The 22,754-nt window shown below is 38.1% G+C and overlaps 1 protein-coding gene across 1 annotated transcript in view; it reads right to left on the bottom strand.

Annotated features, from left to right (window-relative positions):
• The window catches only part of Vta1 (vesicle trafficking 1), a 74,802-nt gene that overhangs the window by 1,774 nt on the left and 50,274 nt on the right, over positions 1-22,754 (bottom strand). The window contains exons 6-7 of the mRNA XM_060380228.1: positions 14,056-14,232; positions 8,143-8,220 (exon numbers count right to left, since the gene is read on the bottom strand). Coding sequence (XP_060236211.1) covers positions 8,143-8,220; positions 14,056-14,232 — 255 coding nt within the window. The remainder of the gene's footprint in view (positions 1-8,142; positions 8,221-14,055; positions 14,233-22,754) is intronic.

Raw genomic sequence — 22,754 nt, 5'->3', positions numbered from 1 at the left:
CAGGATGATCTTTTCTAGTTCCCACCATTTGCCTAAAAATTTCATGATTTCCTTGTATTTAATTGCTGAGTAGTATTCCATTGTAATGTACCACAATTTCTGTATCCATTCCTCAACTGAGGGCCATCTGTGTTGTTTCCAGCTTCTGGCTATTACAAATAAAGCTGCTACGAACATGGGTATTTTTTCAGGATTTAAAATATTTGATATTTTGCTTGTTCATGTAAAATATATATATTTAATGCTATCCCCAAATTCTTATCATTAAAACACAGAACTCTTTGATCACCTCCCCTTGGCGAGTTGTCCTAACTAGGCCACAGAGAAAGGCAGTCCTGATGAGACCTGAAATGTCAGTGTCAGATAGTAGGGGAGGAGGACCTCCCCTAACAGTGGATTATGGGAAGGGCATAGGGGGAGATGAGGGAGGGAGGGTGGAAATGGAAGGAGATGAGGAATGGGGTCTACAGCAGGGACACAAAGTGAATAAATTGTAATAAATAATAATAAAGAAAAAAGAAAAAGAAAACATACAACTAAACATGGAAACAGCCATTACAAAATCATTTTCCAAACTTTATTTCCAGAAGCTTTCTACTTATGGATGAGTAATATGCTAGAGTCCAATTAAATAACTGAGATAAAAATACATTATTCATTTAATCTAAAATACGAATGCCTTTTGTATATTTGTATTTCCACGATAAGATAAAAAACAGACACAGTATTTTGTCTTTGGAAAAGACAAACGGCCATCTACTTATTTATTTATTTTTAGTGTGGGAAAATTTGAGGATGGTAAGGTATATGTACTGACTAGAAGGCAGAAGAACAGAGAAATGAGCAACTGGCTGTACTGACACATAGATCACTTTTAAATCGTATTTATTTATTTGTCGCTGGTGGAAACAGTAAAATATGACATCATTAGTAAAAAGGTAGCAACTGTAGGTAGGCTGATACTAAATCCTAACCAGTATCACCATATTCCAAAGCAAGTGCTAATATACTATGTATTTTTATTGTTTATTTTGTATGAGGCAGATCATGGTTCCCAGGTCAATGGCTCACTAAGTATGGAAAGGCTTCCTTTATTGTCAATAATTCTTCACATTCTTAAATGTAGGGTATGAACAGTTAAATACTAATTAAATCCAATATTTTAAGATAATGTGCTTACAAATTCACATGAAGTAAACATGCAAGATGCTACATGGAGCAAGCCTTCAAATAATCATTGTATTAGTTAAAGATTAAAGTAATTTGTTTCCTTGGATTGCTCACTTGCTTTAAAAGTAACACAGACCGCCAAATGGTGAAACTACAGCTGCATATTAAACACACATGCATAACTCATTGCCATATGTTGGCGGCTCAGTAGATTGTTACTCACTACACTGATAGACCCTCAGAACACCAACCTTCACTTCCTTTCACAATTTGTCAGGCGCACTTCAGTTTTTTCAGCTTTGCTTGAAAAATATCAACAGATTTTTAAATGGTTTTTCAAAATTGAGGCTCTGGCCATCTGGATATATGCACCCTTTTATTTTTTTATTTTCATTTATGCATTTTTGGGGGGGATTCAGAACCTGTTGCATTTCTTTAAAAATTTTTTTATTATTATTTATTAAAATTTATTCAATTTCTATCCCAGCTGTGTCCCCCTCCCTCATCTCCTCCCAATCCCACCGTCCCTCCCTCTCTTCCTCCTATGCCCATCCCCTAGTTCACTGATAGGTGAGGTCTTCCTCCCCTTTTATTTGACCCTCGTCTATCAGTTCTCATCAGGACTGGTTGCATTGTCTTCCTCTGTGGCCTGGCAAGGCTGCACCCTCTCCACCGCCCTGGGGGATCAGAAAGCTTGTCTTTGAGTTCATGCCAGAGAAAGCCCTTTTATTAGGGCTTTCCCTTTATTAGGGAACCCACTTGGAGACTGAGTCTATGGGCTACATCTGAGTGAGGGTTTTATGTCCTCTCCATGCATTGTCCTTGGTTGGGGTGGTATCAGGCTCTGCAGGTCCTCCAGGGCTCCTTTTGGAGCTCCTGTCACTTCCAGGTCTTTCTATCTTCCCCTTCTTTCATAAGATTTCTTGCATTCTGCCCTAAGTTTGGCTAAGATTTCACCTTACCCCCATCAGAATGGCTAAGATAAAAAACTCAAAAGGTGCTGGAGAGGATGTGGAGAAAGGAGAACCTTCCTCCACTGCTGGTGGGAATGTAAACTTGTACAACCACTTTGGAAATCAATCTGGCGCTTTCTCAGAAAATTAGGAATAGTGCTACCTCAAGATCCAGCTGTATCACTCCTAGGCATATATCCAAAATATGCTTAAGTGTACAACAAGGACATTTGCTCAACCATGTTTGTAGCAGCTTTATTTGTAATGGCCAGGAGCAGGAAACAACCTAGATGTCACTCAACTGAATACAGAATATGTGGTACATTTACACAATGGAATATTACTCAGCTATTTAAAACAAGGAAATCATGAAATTTGCAGGCAAATGGTGGGAACTAAAAACAATGAATTTGAGTGAGGTACCCCAGAAGCAGAAAGCTACACATGGTATATACTCAGTTATAAGTGGATATTAGTCATATAATATAGGATAAACATCTAAAATCTATATTCCTAAAGAAGCTAAACAACAAGGAAGACTCTAGGGAAGACGCTCAATCCTCATTCAGAAGGACAAATGTGATAGATACTGGAAGCAGGAGAAGACAGGGAACAGGCCAGAAGCCTACTAGAGACAGCCTCTCAAAGACTCTACTGATCGAGGTATCGAATCAGAGTCTGAGATACACACCCTTTTAGAGTAGAACATTTTGTAAACTGAGTACACCTTACTACTGCCCAGTTCATCTCTGATAGGTTCTCCTTCCATTTTAGTAAACTTTAATGTAAAGGCAAGTGCCCTGTATTTACCATACCTGTTAGAAAGAAGCTCTGGTGCCCAGAACACCCTCATCTTTATAGTGTCAATGTTAATTTTGTTTTGCCTAATAGCAAAGCTGATACTATTTTAATTTCATAAATTATTTTATCCACTAATAATAACACTATCTTAAAGCAGAAACATTTTAGTATTTTATGAAATAATCTCAATATTAATAAAATATAAATGAAAGAGCACTACCAAAATTACAGACATAAAGCTTAATGATACATAAGACATATGAAGATAGTAACTAGATGGCAAAAACCAATATACAGATTCATATTCATTTCTAAAAATTTCTAAAAATATAGATGTTAGGCTTTTTTTCCCAACAACTTAAAGGACTTAACCAAGCCATGACAAATAATTACTTTTGTAACACACCAAGCTTTCCTTCATTTAAGAAATATAATTAAAATACCCATAATAAAATATAGGAACTCCACTTTTAATATGAGGTAATAATAAAATGTTGTCACCCACTCATGATTCTTGAAAATTACTCTGTAAAATTTCAACAAGAAGATAGAAAAAACAAGAAAGGAGACAGTTTAATTTCGGTGTACCTACCTTTATAGGGAGTATTATAAAGACAGTCTTACTGTACCAAATAAAAGCTATTTTTCTAAGCAGTACGGGGGAGAAAGTACCACACAGTTCCAGGTTGTGATGTCTAACCTGGCATCTCTCTCAGGCCCTCTGTGATCCTGGGAAGACAGCTATTGACCAAGGCCACCCTAATGTAAGAGAGGGCTTTTTCCTTTCAGAGCAGGATCAGAACAAGCAGAGGAGAGCTGGTTAGTTGCCAGTCTCTGGTACTGTGGTAAGGAGAGTGGGGCAAGACATTTTCACGTGTAAAGACATTTTCACTGATACTCAGTTGAGAAAAGCATTCTTTTCCAACATTCATTTATCTAATACCACTATAGAGCATAACCAGAAACATTTCCAAGATGAGTTTTTCCAACTTACGTAGGGCTCTACCTAATCTATTAGAGTATACTCTATTACTGATTTGAATGGGTCACTCAAGACACAGGCAGAGAAAACAGAAAAACCCAGTTCTGAATCCTTACAAAAAGGCAACTATCCAGAGATGTCAGTTATGGCATGAGGAATCATGGATACAGGTAGCTTCAGTATTTCATTATTTTGTAATTGAATAACATGACAACATTCAATGTTTTTCAGATATTGTGACATTTAAGGCTCAAAACATTGAGAGAAGTTTTTATTCATATTATAATAATATTTGAGGTGAAAAACGCTAGCTTTTGAAATTTTTTTCCTTTCTATTTTCCTCTCTGGAGTCTGTCACAAACTCATTAAAACAGTATTTAATCTACATTAATATTAATGCATGTACATACTAGGTGAATGGTACACTTCTGAAACATGGTAGTCCTTAAACATCATGGGGAAAAAGTAGAGCAGAGAAAGGGCACAGAAAATATAGATGGTGGGGAAGGCATGAGGAGTCAGTATAGAAATTTGTATTAGTTTTCTAAATTAGACAATTTTTTTAAGAGTGGTTCTAAGTTCACAGCAAAATTGAGAGACAGGAAGATTTTCTCACAACGCCATGGCACACATTGCCAGTGTCATCAGCAGTGAGTCAACTGATAAGCCTTCACTGACAAATGACACTATATCACCGAGGCCACTGTGAGGTTCCCTTTTGGTTTTGTGCATTCAATGAGACTAGACTAATTTATAAAATCCTTCTGTTACTAACAGAATACTCATTCACAGCAGTGAAATTCTTGTCTTCTGTCCTACTCATCCCTGTTTTTTCTCACTACAGCTGACAAATACTGATATTTCACTGCCTCTACTCTCTTGACTCTTCCATGTCATAGTTGGGATCACTCAGTATGTAGCCTTTTGCATTTTGTATGTGTGTGTGTGTGTGTGTTGTTTTTGTTTTTCAGGCTCTGAAGCAAGGGTTGTATTTAACGTGAAACCATCAGGGAGTAGGCGTATCGACAAATTTCCTCACAAAGGAAGCTCTAGTTTCGGCTATCTGCTCAAACACTGCAACTTTTGCTCTTTATCTTTACTAAAACACGCCCCAGCTCCTGACAATGTGGGGTCAGATAATACACTAGTGCAGAGCTTTAGACTAATGAATCAAGTGACAAGGAAACAGTGGGCTGGTTTTTCACTTCTTTAAAAAGGCTGGACAGTTCATTTGCACTTAACATGGGATGATGCTGTTATCATCTTTGTATTCTATACTTCATCCCTTTACCAATGATGGAGATCTTGGTTGCTTTTCAGTGTTGCAAAAATGAATAAATTTGGTATCAACAAGGGGATGCCGTGTTTTGTATGGACAGCTTCTACACATCTTTGGATAAACATCAAGTTATCAAGTAGTATGACTCCCCTTCTACATTTAGGTATGTGATTATTTTGAGTAAATTCCCCCCCCTTCAAGTCTTTATCCCTGCTTTATTTTTACTTAACTTAAATTTTGATTGACATGTGCTAGTGGCGTCTGCTAATGGGTTCACATGCTATCTGAACATGAGCAAATATCATGCACAGACCATCACCAGTCACGTTAATGTTGAGCTTCCACATATGAGAGAACACAGTGTTTGTCTTTCCATTCCTGGCTTCTTTAATTTCATGTTCTATAGCTCAACTGGTTCCATTCATTTGGCAGCAAATCACAACATTTCACTCATGTTCATGGCTAAACAGCTTACATTTACATATTGTGCTGGCTAGTTTTATGACCACTTGACACAAGTTAGAGTCATTTTGGAAGAGAAAACCTCAACTGAATAAATGTTCCCACCAGACTCACCTGTAGGCAAGCCTGTCGTACACTTTCTTGATTGATGTGGAGGGCCCAGATCCTGTGGGTAGTACTACCCCTGGGCTGCCAAGCAGTCCTGGGTGCTCTAAGAAGGCAAGCTGAGCAAGCCATAAAATCCAGTAAGCAGTACTCCTCCATGGCTTCAGCTTCAGTTCCTCCTTCCAGGCCCTTGCTCTGACTTCCCTTTGTGATGGGCTGTAAGTGTGCTATGAAAAGAACCTTTTGCTCCCCAATTTAATTTTGTCATGGTGTTTTATCACAGCAACAGAAACCTAACCAAGACACACAACTGATTTTCTTTACTCACTAATTTGCTGATGCCATCCAGAAAGATTCTATCTGCACTACTGTGAATAGTGACATGTAAATAAGCTTACAGTTACCTTTTTAGCTTACTGACTTATTTCCTTTGAATGTACACCTGGAAACCTGGAAGTGGGGCAGCTGGATCACGTTAGATTTGTTTTAGTGTTACTTCTAGACTATTATCCACAATGATTGTGTTAACTAATATCCTATAAAAGTGTATAAAAGTTCCTTTATTTCCATATCATTACTATCTGTTGGGGGTTGGTCTGAAGCTTTGTATTCTAAAGGTAATTACTGGCCCCCCAAGATCTGGTTGCTGCCCAGATGAGCATATTTTCATGTATACCTGTCCTTGCTGGATAAAGCTTGCCAAGACATTATTCCTGATTGGTTAATAATAAAATGCTGACACACATGGGTAGGTCAAAGGAAGGTAGGTGTGGCTAAGGTTTTTGGGCTTTGGGGACAGAAGGATCATGGGGGAAGAGAGAGGTACTGGAAGAAGGAAGCAGGGAGCCTTGATGGATTAGTGTGGAGAGAAGCACATGGCCACATTGGCATGTATGGAGGAAATTGGGCCAGATGAAGAACATTAGCAAGCATTTTGGGATGATGGGTGAGAGGTAGCCCGAATAGAAATTATGAGAGCAGATGGTGTGGAATGGGGGCATGGGAGATAAAGTAGCTAAGGAGGTAATATCTGCTATGCTCTGGGTGATATAAGGCTATTCTAAAATCTATCAGGTGCCTGTGCCTTTTATTGATTGTGATAGCAGGTTAGTTTAATACCACTGTAATAATAAGGCAAATAATAAAAGCACTATTCGTCAACACTTTAAATGAACGACAACACTATCCTTGTAGTTTTGATTTGTATTTCAGACAGCTAAAGATGTTGTTTTTATGTATCTGTTGACCATTTCAATGTCTTTGAAGTATTTATTCATAGCACTTGCTATTTTTTAAATGAGGCTATTTTTTTATTAAAGTTCTTAATTTACTTAAATATTTCATATATTAGTTTTTCATCAGTTGACTAGTTATGAAATAAGTCCCCCATGCTATGGGCTGTCCCTTCACTGTTGACTGTTTTTACTTTGGGATTAATACCATTTGACAACTTTTGCTTTCATTTCCTGTCCTTTAGGAGTCGGATACATATAAAATCACTGGCCCTTCAGGGTCTATTAGTATTTCCTCTATGTTTTCCTCCATTAATTTCAAAGTGTTAGGTCTTGTCTTTGAACAATTTTGATTTGATTTCCATACAGTAGTTAGGAGGGGATGACATTACCCTTCTGTATGTAGTTATCCAGTTTTTCTATCACTGTTTATCCAAGAGGCTATTTTTTCTCCAACATGTTTTTGCTTCTTTGTTGAGAATAGATTAATTGGAAATGTAGAGGTCTAAGTTCAGTTCCTGATATGTATTCTGTTACACTGGTGTATGTGTTTATGCCAGTATGCTTTGGTTTAACATGAGACATAAGAAGACTTAAGCTCTGAATGAGAAGTTAAGATATGCCTCAAATCCATCTAGAGGCAAAAAAGTAGAGAGAAATCAGAAAAGTAAAAAAGATTACATCAACATGACAGTCACCTAAAGCATGGGCCGACCAAATACTTAACCACAGACAGTGATGCTGATTTTCATCATGGCCAGCTATTTCCTTTTTGGATAATGTAATTATGTTGTGTGTGCAGATAAGAAAGGCACAGTGACAATACATACTGATTTTGAAAGGAGGCAAAGTAACTATAAGCTTCTACTGTAGCTGAGGCTACATATCTGTGCCATTATATCCAGTACAAAACAAACAAAAAGAAAAGAACAGAAAAGAAGAGAAAAAAAGAAAATGGAGTGCCTCAGTGTCTCTAGATTTGGGTCTCTGTGACCATCTTATCGACTCCTGGTTCACTTGACCATTTAGCAGAGACAGTGAAAACAACTGGTTTGAATAAAAGAGATAAATTCGTACGGTACGCCCAAAGAACAATTAAAAACACTGCCCCAAATATAAAGAGACACGGTGTGGCCTGAAGAAAGCCAGCTGACTCACCCTGGGAAGCTGTGCACAAGTCTGGATCTATGGCTGGAACAGTCTGTGCACGAGGCTGGATGGCATTACTCGTTACACCTGTGAATCAAAACCAAAGACATGCAGAAAGTGCTCCATCTCCTAATTAAATGTCAGGAAAGAAGTCAAGGGTTGGCAATTATTTCACCATTTTCTTGAAACCTTAATTGATTTTGATGCATTCATTAATTTGAACTTATTTTACAAACTGCAACAGAAAATATGCATAGAAATATGCACATGAGTGTTAAACTACATGACTAATGCTTCAAATTATTATTTTTTTAATTCTTTGAAATTAAGATACAGTTACATCATTCTCCCTTCTTCTTCCTCCCTCCAGCCCTCTCTGTGTATCCCCTTTTTCTCTCTCCAATTCACTGCCTCTTTTTCTTTAGCTGTTGTTAGGTGTTATACATGTACATATTCATAAACATGTAACAATGACCTACTTATCCATATCATATTACTTATTTGTATATGATCATGTGGTCAATTGCTTCGTAATTAAAGCTTGCCATGTATCTTTAAAGCAAGATTGACTCCCTTCCCTCCTTTTAATTGCTTAACCTCCTAAATACCCCCATGGCAAAGTAAGACATAATTGTGATTTAAGTCAGCAGAAGAATACAGGTTATAACTGTGGCATGTTGAATACTGCAATTCTCCAGTTAATGTTTTTAAGGTGTTTTTTTTCTTCTTTTTTTAATAAGTAAATGAAGGATTAGCTTGCCTTCCTGTTAAAATTTGTCAAAGCTGTCTTACAATTGGTAACTAGCACTGGATCCAGGTGTAGCTCACTACTTATCTAAAAAAGTTAGCAAAATTCAATGAAATCTTACAAAAGACTATAATGATTCGATAAGCAGGGAAAGTAAATGAAGACAAGCTGATTAATTCCAGAAGATAAGTGATCTCTGAAAACTCAAAATTCTGTATGGCATGTGTCTTGCAAGTATCATTAGTTCTGCATAGTATACTCCTCTGTGTGCTCTGTTGTTCATATGGCTTAGCAGCTGTAATTACAGATTAACACATAACAATCCTTGCTGTCTTTTTAATGACCTTACAATGTTCCTTCTCAATGTGTGGATCATGATTTATAAAACAACCCAATACTAAGAAACATGTTTTCCCACTCTTTCACACACAGTACTATAGTGGATGTACCTATTACTGCACAGCTAAGAGACATACAAAATTTATGCTGAACATTTCAGTGACCTTTGCTTAATTTTGATGTGTGCTAACAAAGTATATTAAGCTATTATCATTTGACATACTTTTTCTCACATAAAGTTAAACGCACTTATAAAGCTACCATTAGAAATGTTAGAAAGCTGGGCATGGTGGTGCATGACTTTAATACCAGGACTTGGAACAGAAGCAGGCCGATACCTTTTGTTTATATACTAATTACAGTTTATTCACTTTGTATCCCAGTTGTTGCCCCCTCCCTCATGCCCTCCTAATCCTACCCTCCATTCCTCCCTCATCTCCTCCCATGCCCCTCTCCAAGTTCTCATCTCCTCCCATACCCCTTCCAAGGGGAGGAGGACCTCCCCTTCCATATGATCCTCAGTTATCAGGTCTCATCAGGACTGGCTGCATTGTCTTTCTCTATGGCCTGGCAAGGCTGTTCCCCCCTTAGGGGGGAGGTGATCAAAGAGCCAGCCACTGAGTTCTTGTCAGAGACAGTCCCTGTTCCCCTTACTAGGGAAACCCACTTGGAGACTGAGCTGCCATGGGCTACATCTGAGCAGGCAGGGGTTCTAGGTTTTCTCCATGACTAGTCCTTGGTTGGAGTATCAGTCTCAGAAAACACCCTTGTGCCCAGAGTTTTTGGTTCTGTTGCTCTCCATGTGGAGGGGACGTAGTAAGTCCCCTCCAGGTCTTACTATGTCCCCCTTTGTTCATAAGATTCCCTGCACTCTGCCCAAAGTTTGGCTACAAGTCTCAGCATCTGCTTTGATAAACTGCTGGGTAGAGTCTTTCAAAGGTCCTCTGTGGTAGGCTGCTGTCCTGTTTCCTGTCCGTCTGTCTGAGTAAGCATTGATCATCTTACCCAGAGTCCTCCTTCTTGCTTAGCTTCTTTAGATGTACAGATTTTAATATGTTTATCCTGTATTATATGTCTAGTATCCACTTATAAGTGAGTATATACTATGTGTGTCTTTCTGTTTCTGGGATAACTTACTCAGGATGATCTTTTCTAGATCCCATCAGATATCTTTGAGTTCCAGCCAGGTCTACAGTGTCTCAAAACAAACAAACAAAACCAAGGCAAAATGTATCCAAAAAGAATGTTAGAAAATGAGGAGATCTGAGAAGGACTGTTTGTCAGGCCTAGGAGGGTTTTACAGCAGGTCTATCTTAAGTGCACGCAAATGGCTGAATATATTCTCCAAGCAGGTAACACCACTCCTTCTCAAGCAACTCAACTCATACTCTTCCACAAATCAAATCGTTCAACACATGCCTTCATGGAAGGATACAGTTTTTGGCCAGCATTCTATGCTAACTTTCAAATAATTAAGTATACAACTCTTGTAAATAAGCTGTATTAAAAATACAGTAGGATTCAGAGACTGCTTAACTACTCAATAATATTTCATGTGAATAATGCTTTAAAAGGCAATGCGAATCCTACTGAGTTTTAGGTCAGTCACTCAGCTGCACATGCCTGAGGCAGGACAGTCTGAACATGTTTCTTCCTGTTTGTCTTGAGGCAGAGGCAGGTCTACCCTTTTGCCTCCACCAGGAGCCTAGAATACTGGATTGACGTAAGCTCAGAAATTCCTGGTAAATTGGTAATGTTTTTAGGTTACTATTTATCCCCTGCATGCTCTCATCTGTTAGTTTTTTCTCCGTCTGCATTTGGATAGGTCCCTCTGGGCAATCTGTCTATAATATGCTGGAATGAGGCGATCCTTTCAAAATCCATTCTGGGAAGAAAGCAGTGAGCCTAGGCATTTATTCTTTTCTGTTATTCAAATAAAATGCAATAAAATGTCATGTCATAAAGTAACTTTGGAGTCATATTAAAGCATCCATACACGTTCAAGAACACTGTAACATTGTTAGTTAAGTAATAACTTGCTCTATAGACTAAATGGAACAGAAACTCTTCAGAAGGAAGAAATGAGAGTTTGTTAGAAGCTAAAGAAGAACAACTCCCAAATTTAAACAGAGCTATGGAATGTAGTGGTATTTAGAAGCCTAGCAAAGGGAGGAAGACACAGCTACTCTAATCTAAGAACAGCACCAACAAAGGCAACAAACTAGGAGAGCAGATGTAATAGATCCTTCATGTAACCAGAGGAAATGGCACTGAGAGAAAAACACAGGCCAGGATGTCAACAGGCAAATTAACCCCATAGAACCCAAGAGCATACCTTTACCCTCCACAATTCCTCACAGAGCTCAGATTTGCAGTGTATTAGGTGAGAGGCAAAAAGGCTAGCCGTGGCTGGGTGTGGTGGCGCACATCAATAAGCCTAGTACTCCTGAGACACAGGCAGAAGGATAAATGTAAGTTAGAGGCCCGATTATCTACACAGAGAGTTCCAGGCCAGCCAGGGCTACATAGTGAGACCCTGTCTGAATAACAAACAAACAAACAAACAAACAAAGAACCCAAAGCAATGTTTTTCTTGTTGAATTTTTTGCTAGGGCCTTCTGTGATACAGACTATAAGAAACACCTATTTTGAGAGACAAAGTGAACATTATTAGTCTCCATGTGCTATACCGCCTCAGTGGCTTAAGCCCAGGGGTAAACACTGCTAAACAACCACTTTTTCTGTCCTTCTCGCACCCAATGCTTTTTCTGTGGAAGAACTAAAGCTTGTAAATGAGTACATACTATTCTTTTCAGTATCTGAAGGATTTCCCTTTGATAAAAGTGCATCCTGGAACCATTACATGAGAGAAGGTAAATTACTCTTAAAATGAGCAAGAGGGGAAACATCTATTATGTTTATAAGCTAAAAATGTTATTGCTTTCTTTTATTTGACAGCTACTGAGTAAACGTAACAGGAAAAAATGGAGTTAAGAGGAGATCCCGAATCGAAGATCAGTATCTAAATAGAGGCATGCCACCAAGAAAGCAAGTTTAGACTTGAAAAGATTTTTAGATCCTGGTTCCCAAGGATCACAAACAAGGGACATGGAGAGGAAGTGGCAACTACCTAACTAAATGAAGCCAGAGTCTTGAGTTCAAATTCTGATTCTTTACTGAGTATGTTTGCTGGAGGTTTTTACTTTTATTGGCTTCTCAGATGAAAGAGGAGGGTGGGGAAGAGATAATTAGGGTAAATAATATGCTACATGTACAAACATATGTACATGGAAGGAGAGACAGAACAAGTACCACCTGTTTCACTTAACTGGATCAAAGTGCACTGTGCATTCTAGAATACTTCCTAGATTCCACCTTTCAACATTTTTTTTGTTGTCATGAATATATTCCCAACAACAAATGCTGAGTACTAGTGTGACCACATGAAGCTCTCAAGATTTTAATGTTTTCACTGTACAAAAATGGCAATTTCATATAGGCCAATTAAACTCCTTGTAAAAGCATGGTTTGTTGCTTCAAACACAGAAAGTCTGTATCGATCTGGGGTGAACACCTGCACTATGGCTGCCTTCAGATCTTTCAGGTAATCTTTTCATACATTCCACACTGACGTAAGATAGCTGTCTTGAATCACAAAGTGATTCTGAATGCTCATTAACTTGCCATTTGGAAAGCCCTGTCTCTTTGGCACAGAGAAGGCCAGAAGAGGAAAAAAAGGACAGGAAAGGAAGTGAATGTGTAGAATGCTTATTTTTGTTATGGCAAAGTAGTTGTCAAATTTATATTTATAATCAAATATTTAATTTATAATTAAAAATAGGTCTGATACTAATTTCACCTTTGAAAGAAGAAAAACACGGGTGAGTTAAGTAGACTGCAATTAAGTTACGGCAAATTTACAGTTTACTGGAAAACAAGATACTCTGATCGGACTGAAATGCATGCTTTTTCTCTGAGAATGCCAGGGCTTACTTTCAGGTACATTCTGACCAGAATTCACCTCCAGTGTTAGATAGTTTTGCTTAAGTACTCTATGTTAAAACGGATGAATGTTTCCAAAGAGTATAAAACATTTAAAAACGGTATTTTATGAAATATATGTACAAAACAAATTCACATTGGCAGCACTAGATAGGTTGTGACACACACGCCATATCTTAAAGCCTTGTAAGCAAGGTAAATTACACTAAACAATGACAGAGGAAGGACTGGTGATACAACAACCAATTTCATCAATAATAAAGTTAACATTAGCAATAAAAACAGAAAATATGAAATTTTAAAATAGGAAGAAAAAAATGTAATTGCTAGCTTAATGATGAAAATAATTAACTAATTGTGAAACCCAAGAAGGATGACCTAAATGGTTTGGATAGCACGAGGCTAGCAAATGAAAGCCTGTGATGTAAGGGGTACGGTTCCTTTCTAAAAGCATTTTATGTGTGTATGCCTGACTATGCTGTATGTTATGTGTTTGTGTGAAATGCATGTGCATGGTGTGTGTATATGAGTGTGCCACTTCAGTGTGATGTATGCATATGTGGAATTTATGAGTAGGCTCTATTCCTCTCTGCTTTCCTTCTCAGAACACTTGGAGCTAAGCTACCAGGCAGGAGGCCCTAGAATCCTCATCTCCACAGCCTTGACACATGCTTACAGCTGTGTGTGTGTGGCCATGGCCAGCTCTCTGCGTGGCTGCAGGGATCACAGCTCACGTCCTCATGCTGTGCTGTTTGCTCTTACCTGATAAGCTATGTCCAGCCTCACGACTCTGTGGTTTTCATGGAAATGGGGACAGCGTGCTGCATTCTTACCTGTGCCGTGCGGCACTTCCGCAGGGGTGTTAGCTGGAGCGTGTGCGCCTGGAGGAATCTGTACCCCGCCGTAGCTCCCTGGTGCCAAGCTGCTTGGGTCATATGTTGAAGATGACGATGGCTGAGGGGGCTGAGTGGGCAGAGAGGTTGCACCAACATCTTCATTTTCTTCAACATCTGTACACAATATACGTACAATGTTGAAGCAGGTATTTTAAACTAGAAGACCTAAGTGTTCTTACTTCCCTCCACTCACATGACAGAAGCAACCCCCACACACACAATTTCACCTAATGTAGCTGATAAGCAGGCTATTTCTTGAAATCACTGTTACAGTTTTAAAATGTTTTATTTTCTTAAAAAGTTTATGACTGGTAATGAATATCATTTCTCTAGGACAGTATCCACAAGGACCACACATTCATTATACATAATGTTCTTTTAAAACAAAGTTTAAGTGAATCATAAGGACATTTTTCGCAAAGTAGGTCACATTTGTATTGTCCAAAATGGACTGTTTTTGATACTTGTCTTTTACTCAATATCTGTTATGTGCAGGCTATTAATGACTATCTATTACTACTGTTCAAAGATTAATAAACAAAAATTAAAAATGAAATTTCACACTGAGATATAGATATATATTATAATAGGTGATCATATACTTAAATGTTGGAAAATAGACTTTTAAAATAACCTACATCATTAACTGAAATGGGAGGGTGGGATTGGGAGAGAATGGGATACAAAGTGAATAAACTGTAATTAATAAAAAAATAAAAAATAAAAAATAGAATAATTTTCAAAAATGGGACATAAGAATTAAATATGTCTCAAAAGATGAAACAAAATGGCTAAGAAGCACTTAAAAGTGTCCAACATTTTTAGCCATCAAGGAAATGCAAATCAAAACTACTTTGAGATTTTATGTTACCACTGTCAGAATGGCCAAGGTTAATTAAACAAAGGACAGCAGATGCTCATGAGGATGTAGGGAAAAGGGAACTCTCATCCACTGCTGATGGGAGTGCAAATTAATAAAGCCACTAAGAAAATCTGCATGGAGGTTGCTCAAAAGCTGAGAATCAAGCCCCCTCAACACTGAACTTAGGCATATAACCAAAAGACTCTACGTCTTACTATAGAGTACTTGCTCACCTATGCACCTTTTGCTCAATTCATAATAGTAAGAAACTGGAAAACAGACCAGATATCCATCAACTGATGAATGGATAATTAAAATGTGGTAAATAAGCACAATGGAATTATTATTCAACTACTAAGAAAAATGAGATTATGAAATTAACAGATAAAATGAATTAAGCTAAAAACAATCACCTTAAATGAGGTAACATAAATCCAGAAAAACAAACACTGCATGTTTTCTCTATATGTGGATGCTAGCTTTTAAGTGCTAGATATTTATGCTTTACTTAGAATAACCAGAGATTAGGTAGGTAGCAAGAGATGGGGTGTGGGATATTCCAAGGAAGGGAAAATAGTATTGTGTTATAAAAGAAAGAAAGGAGAAACTAGGACGACTGGGATGGGGGAGGCGGGCAGGGTAAAGGAGGGAATATGGGGAGGAAGAACTAACACGAAAAGCTTTTTGAAAAACTGTATGGAAATCTACTACTGTAGCAGCTCCCTAAGGTATATACATGTATGAAAATAAAAGGAATTACCATGTAATGGGGGAAATCAAGCTATAACTAGGTATCTTATGGCACCAAGTAAAACCCCTGATACCAGAGATGGGCTATATTTTGTAGAGTCACTAGCAAATAGGATTCCTATACATCCCTTGCCTAAATATTACGGACCAATACTATTTCTATCCCTGAAGATATCACCTGTCTTATCAAACATAGAAAAATTGAGCTGGTGCTCAACTAAAAGCTTCATCTCTACTTAATACCATACATAGTGTTGGAAAGCACTATACATGGTACCAGAGGAGAGAAATAATTGGCATTATTTTCAAGCTACAAACCCTGTGACTTACAATAGCAACCTGCCTGTAAGATACACTGTGCAACAGTGGAACAATGTTATGAAAATAACTAACAAGCTCTTCAATGTGATTTAAGGCCTACCCCATGATACACAATCAATTCCTGACATTGCTAAAGTGGCCAAGAATCTGCAACTAGACATGTTCAGAACCCTAGGCCAGTAGTTCTCAACTTGTGGGTCATGACTAAATGACCCTTTCATAGGGTTCTCCTGAGACCATCAGGAAAACAAAACAAAACCAAAACAAAAACAAAAACAAAAAACCAAACAGGTATTTACATGATTCATATCAGTATCAGAATTACAGTTATGAGGTAGTAACAAAATAATTTTATGGTTGAGGGTCACCACAACATAACAAACTGTATTACAGGGTTGGAGCATTAGGAAGGATGAGAACCACTGTGCTAGAGGAAAACACACTTCTATTACTCTGTTGAAGGAACATGATAATAACATGACTCTAAATGACATGCTGCTATACCCAATCACTCAACATTTATCAGAGAATCACCTTGCAGTAGATAGTAAATAACACAGAACTCAAAACTGGACAATGTGCAGAGAGTGACAGATGTCAAAGCACTCATCCCTAAATAGGATGTCTTTATCACTCTCCCACTCAAGGCTTAAGAATCTACAGAAGATGTGGTGGAAAGATTCTAAGAGCCAGAGCTGATGACTGCAAGGATATATTTCAGAAACAACAGGACTAGTGATCATCTGAACTCATAGAAACTGTGACAGCACACAAGAACTGTACAAGTTCAGGCAAAACAAAACCCCAGGCCAGAGAAGGGAAAGTTGGTACAATGTTTAACACCTAACCAAGAAGCTATCTGCAATTGACTTCTGCTGGTAGAGAAAAATAATGTTCTCTAATAGAGTGAAACTGGGTCTATCAACCAGATGCCTACATAGGGCTCTGTTTAGGATTGTTATCCAATACAAAATGGACTCTGTGCATGTGTGTGAGTGTGCTGTTTCTGGTTTTATTTTGGTATGTTTTTGTCCGTTTGGTGCTTTATTTCTTCATTTCTTATCTATCTATCTATCTATCTATCTATCTATCTAGAAAGAATAAGAAATTGGATGGGTAAGGGACGGTGAAGATCTTGGGGAGCTGGAAAAGAGGAAAGAATAAGATCACAATATATTTTAAAAAGGCAATTAAGAAGAAAGAAATAATGACAAATGCTAGTGAGGAAATTGGGGAGGGTGTTAATTCACTGTTGGTTGGAATGCACACTGGTGAAGCCAGTGTGGAAATCAGTGTGAACATTCTTCAAAAGCTAAAAATAGAATTCTCTCATAAGCCAGCTACTCTAGTTGTAGGTATATACACAAAGGACTTCTATATTCTAATCCTGAAGTGCTTGCTCATCCACATTCACTTTGTGAACAGAATTAGCCTAGATGTCCATCAATGGATGGATGGCTAGTGACAATGTGATACATAAGCACAATTATCTCATTTAGCTATAAAAAAGAGTAAATTATTAAATTTACAGGTAAGTGAATAAAACTGAAAAAGATTAGACCGAGAAAGATAACAAAGGGCCAGAAAGACAAATGCTCATGTTCTTTCTTTTTTATAGACCCAAGCTTCAAATCCTTAGATTTGTGTGGTTAACCCATAGTACCTGGAAGAAGTAGAAAAGGGCAACAAAGGTGAGAGGTGCTTTAAGGGAGGGGATGGGTAAGAGAACACAGGTGATATGAAAACAGAGGAGGAACATTAGGGGTGGAAAATTTAGACAAAGATGGGGAAGTTGAGAGGTAGAGAGGGTTATTCTAATAGAAGGGTATGTTAAAATAACATGGACATCTACTACTTTATAAACAGAGAAGGATGGATGGGGCAGGAAAGGTCAAGGTTGGGAATAAAGGGAGAAGCTGAAGAAGAGGGCTACCTTGCAGAGTGGGAAAGTGATGCGCCTAAAGATAATGGGCTATTAAGAACAGCCCATTAGCAGGTGTGGGATACCAACTTTACAACCTGTTGGTCAAGGAAGCCCCATAGACTACCAAATCAATACACAATTCTGTTTATTCTTTTTGACTACCAAAAATCCCCACTACTAAAGACATTGTACATGTTGATTTCAAGATACAGGGAAATAAAGCTAGAACTGAACTAAATGTTTCTAATAGGATAAGCTTGGTAGCACCTGCCAAAAGATGAAAAAAAGGCTGTTGGCATCAATGGTCATACTTGGCTGCAAGCCCTAGACAGTACAATACCAACATGAAGGCAAGATGTGCACAGCAGTACAACAACGGTATGATTGTTACCACATGATCTAGTCAGAACTGTCCTAAATTGGTTAAAACGTTTTACCAAAGCAACAGAAATAAAACTATACATACTCACAGACAAATACTACTCTCAGCCTTGCTCAAAGATGGTTCTCTTTGCAATGAATGGTGGTGAATATAAGATACTCATTGCTTTCAAGTTGCTAAAAAATAGTAGATAGTTGAGTGTTTGGCTCTAAACAGGACATTTCTACTATCCCCTAAAACCTAAGAGAACTTCATGAAGAGAAGGAAAAAAGATCTTAAGATCAGGAAAATAAGAAAAAGGTCTGGGAAATGCTAAATTATTAGCCTGACATAGCAAATGTAATCATGATATCATAGCACCATGGCTACCTGTAATGGCTGTACACATGGCTGGGCTTGTTAACAGCGAATCATGGATTGGAGAGGGGTTCCAGGGCTCTATACTTTTCTGTTGAATGATGCGTGATGGACTACTGACAGATTCTGGGGAGGAGATGACATCTTCAGTTACATTCTCACTGATGAGCTGGCAAGGTTCTAATGATTAGTTCCAAACCCTGGACATACATATGGCCCTGGTTAAAATTAGCCAGCCACAACAAACAAAGAAAAATGGACCAATATAAGAAGAGGTCTATAGTGAGGAAGGAAGCCAAAGGGATTCAGAGGGGCTTAGAGAGTGTGAGCAGTGACAAAGTATCGAGAAGGTATTATGAAACTGTCAAAAAAACTAATAAAGGTTAAAAAAAAAGGTGGCATTCAAATTAAGAAAGATCAATATTTAATTTGTTAAAAACTAGTATTATGTGGGTTATTTCCAGATTCTTGGAAATTAAAAATAAAGCTCTTACAAACATCTATATACAGTTCTTTGTGTAAACATACCTCGATCTTTCTCTAGGGCAATGGCTCTCAATCTTAATGCTGTGACACTTTAATACAGTTCCTCATGTTGTGGTTACCCAAACCATAAAATTATTTTCATTGCTATGTCATAACTGTAATTTTGCTATTATTATGAATCATAATTTTAATATTTATTTTTCGATGGTCTTAAGTGACTCCTGTGAAAGGATCGCTTGACCTTCAAATGGGTCACGACCCACAGGTTGAAAACCTTTTCTCTAGGTCTTATGCTAAGTATATGCTTAATTTAAACCATAACTCTATATTTTAATAGCACATGGGCTATCTTTTGGGTTGTTTTGCCCCACAAATTAATGATTTCAGCATCCTTCCTAGTCTTATGTGGTACCTGTTTACATTTTTTTTAATGTTTTAAACTGAAATAGAATTCTAACACTCCCTCCATTCCTCCTTTCTCAGCTACCTTCAATTGAGACCCTTCCAGACACTCCAAACCCTCAAACTCATAAGCCTCTATTTGATTAGTTATGTGTGTGTATAAGCATGTATATATGTGTATGAACAAATGTATATAAATACAACCCGATGAGTCTATTTTTGTTGTGTGTATATGGCTTCAAGGATACCTGCTTTGCATTCAGCAATCAATAATGGAGCTCATCCCTGGGAAAGGCTCATTTTCCTTCTGTCAGCAGTCATGGTTCTTTGTCTAGGGGCAAAACCCTAAAAAAAATTACCCTCTTCCTTATTAACTGATACTGCCACATTCTTGTCTTCTTTATGTATCCATTTCTAGGAGACATTGTTTCATAGAACACGTCCTGGTATGCTGCTTCATAAAGTATTTCTACCCTCCCCTCCACAATGTTCCCAAGCCACAGATACTTAGCACCATTGTCACATTTGTCAGTGGATGCATACAAGCTTGTACCGGTATCCTCATCTCTGCATAGAACTAACTCAGAGCTAAAAGGAAGAACCTCATTCACATCCAGAGGTTTCTAAAATGAATTGAAAGAAGTAGTTCTTTTTTTCTTTTTATTTTTTTATTAATTATACTTTATTCACTCTGTATCCCCCATAAGCCCCTCTCTCCAACCCTCCTAATCCTACCTTCCCTCCCCCTTTTTCATGCATGCCCCTCCCCAACTCCACTGATAGGGGAGGTCCCCCTCTCCTTCCTTCTGATCTTAATCTATCAGATCTCATCAGGAGTGGCTACATTGTGTACAACTAAAATGCTCAATCCCCATCCGGAAAGGCAAAGAGGATGGACATCAGAAGAAGAAGAAAACAGGAAACAACCTAGGAACCTACCACAGAGGGCCTCTGAAAGCCTCTGCCCTGCAGACTATCAAAGCAGACGCTGAGCCTGATGGGCAACTGTTGGGCAGAGTGAATGGAATTTTAGGTAAGAAGTGGGAAACTACAACAAAACAAGCGAATAAACAATCAAACCCCACAGAGGTTGGGAGATGGTTCAGTGCTTAGGAGCACTGGTTGTTCTTTCAGAGGATGGGAGTTTAATTCTTCCCAGCACCCACATGGTGGCTCACATATGTCTGTGACTCCAGTCCCAGGAAATCCGACACTCTCTTCTGGCCTTTGTGAGTAGAAGGCATGCGATATGCACATACACATGCAGGCAAATCATTGATGAACCAGCTGCCTCCATCTTAGGCTTGAAAGCCATCATATAGTAAAGACAAACTAGGCTCGTTTCTGTTCATGATTAAACCTCCATTTCTCAAGGATTGGGCTATGACCCATCTGTAACCTTAGCTACAAATGGTTCTGTGCTGCCTGTTTCAAGAAAAGGTGATTTTGACCATGAAGACCTTGTTATGACTACCTATTGCTATGTCTACCTTGGTATGACCATCTTGCAAACATGCCTTTGTCATTAGGACTAACTTGTTATGTTTATGTTCTGCTTCTATAACCTTGCAAATGCCTGCCAAATTCCTCATTTGGAACTCCCTAATCCTGAGTTATAAAAACTGTGTCTTTCTCATATCCAATGATGAGATCTTGAACCCCGCTTTCAGGAAAAGATAGCCTGTGTACACTAATAAAAATGCTTTCTTTAAGCAGAAAGAAGGGGAAAGTAGAAGGGTAGTTGAGAGAAAGGATAGAAGAAGATGCAGAAAAGGGGAGGGAAATCTGGATTGAAAAAGGATTCAGAAATGTGGAGAGGAGAGAAAGAATGAAGCAGATAACACTTAAATAAACATTAAAACAAAAGTTTTAGGAATACAGAGTCAAGTCAGTAGTTAACAGCATTTGATTCTCTTACAAAAGAACCACATTTGATTCCAATGAATTGTTTGATGATTCTCAGTCATCTATAATTCCAGTTATAGCACACACATGGTACACATGCATACATGCATACATACATACATACATACATATCTAAATACATACATAGATTTTAAGATGTGATCCCTGAGCTTCTGCTCCAGCTAAAACAAGGTCTGCCACCTGCTGCCTTCATTCTGCTATCACGGATTCTAGTTCTCTGAAAGCCCTCAAGGAATCCTTTCTTAAAAATTTGCTTTTGTACTGTTATTTATCACAATTTAAAAATAACTAATAAAACGGGAGAATCCATCAAGAATATTTTAGAGCTGTAAGAAGACACACAAAATACATTAACAGTTTTATCTGGTCTACAATACTGTCTTGCCCTCCTGTATCCATGGCCTCCAAAAGCATTTGATCAAATTGTTTTTAAAGCATACATAGATGGCATTAGTTAGCATAATGTTTACATGGGTTTTCACTTTCTAAATGTTAAATTTACTCATAAATATGAGATAAAAACCTGGAAGGGAGAGTCTATCAAGACACAGTCATACTTCTTTAGTATACAGTGAAGTTTCAGGGACTCTACATTTGAGAGCAGATTGGGAGAATTCAAAGTGGTACGTGACCCGTGAGGAAGAGTGAGAGGTAGACATATGGCTTAGAAAAAATATTATTACATGTACCCTATCATTTACAAATTTTGTATTTTAATCATAAGTATATAAACATGAACACAACTGTAGTGGGTATACAGAAGGGGGACTAGGTGACAGAAATAAATTTGTAGTAATTGAAACATGAAAAAGAGAGAAAGAGGATAGTAAAGGGTGTGTCTTATTAAGGATTATTATGGCTATGATAAAATATCATAACCAAAACCTACATAAAAAGATGGGAAATTTTATTCTCCTTACATTTCCAGGTAACTGTCCATCATGAGAGCTGGGATTCACACAGAGAAAAGAAGCCAGATGCAGAAGCTGAGCACAGGCTATGGAGGAGTGCTGCTTAATGGATTCCTCCTCACGGCTTGCTCAGTTTTGCTTTGTTGGGGAACCCAGGGTCACCATCATTGGCTGGCATCACCTACAATGGACTGCATCCTCCCCCATCCACTAGTAACTGAGAAAACTCCCTACAGACTTACCAATGCCCAGTGGTACGAAGGCTTTTCTCTATTAAAGTTGGTCCCTCTCAAATGATAAAAAAAAAAAAAAAAA

This window comes from Meriones unguiculatus, chromosome 3 (genome assembly GCF_030254825.1).
Source record: "Meriones unguiculatus strain TT.TT164.6M chromosome 3, Bangor_MerUng_6.1, whole genome shotgun sequence".
Lineage (NCBI taxonomy): Eukaryota > Metazoa > Chordata > Mammalia > Rodentia > Muridae > Meriones > Meriones unguiculatus.
The sequence above is the reverse complement of the archived record's forward strand: the minus strand, read 5'-3'. Positions and strand labels throughout refer to the sequence as shown.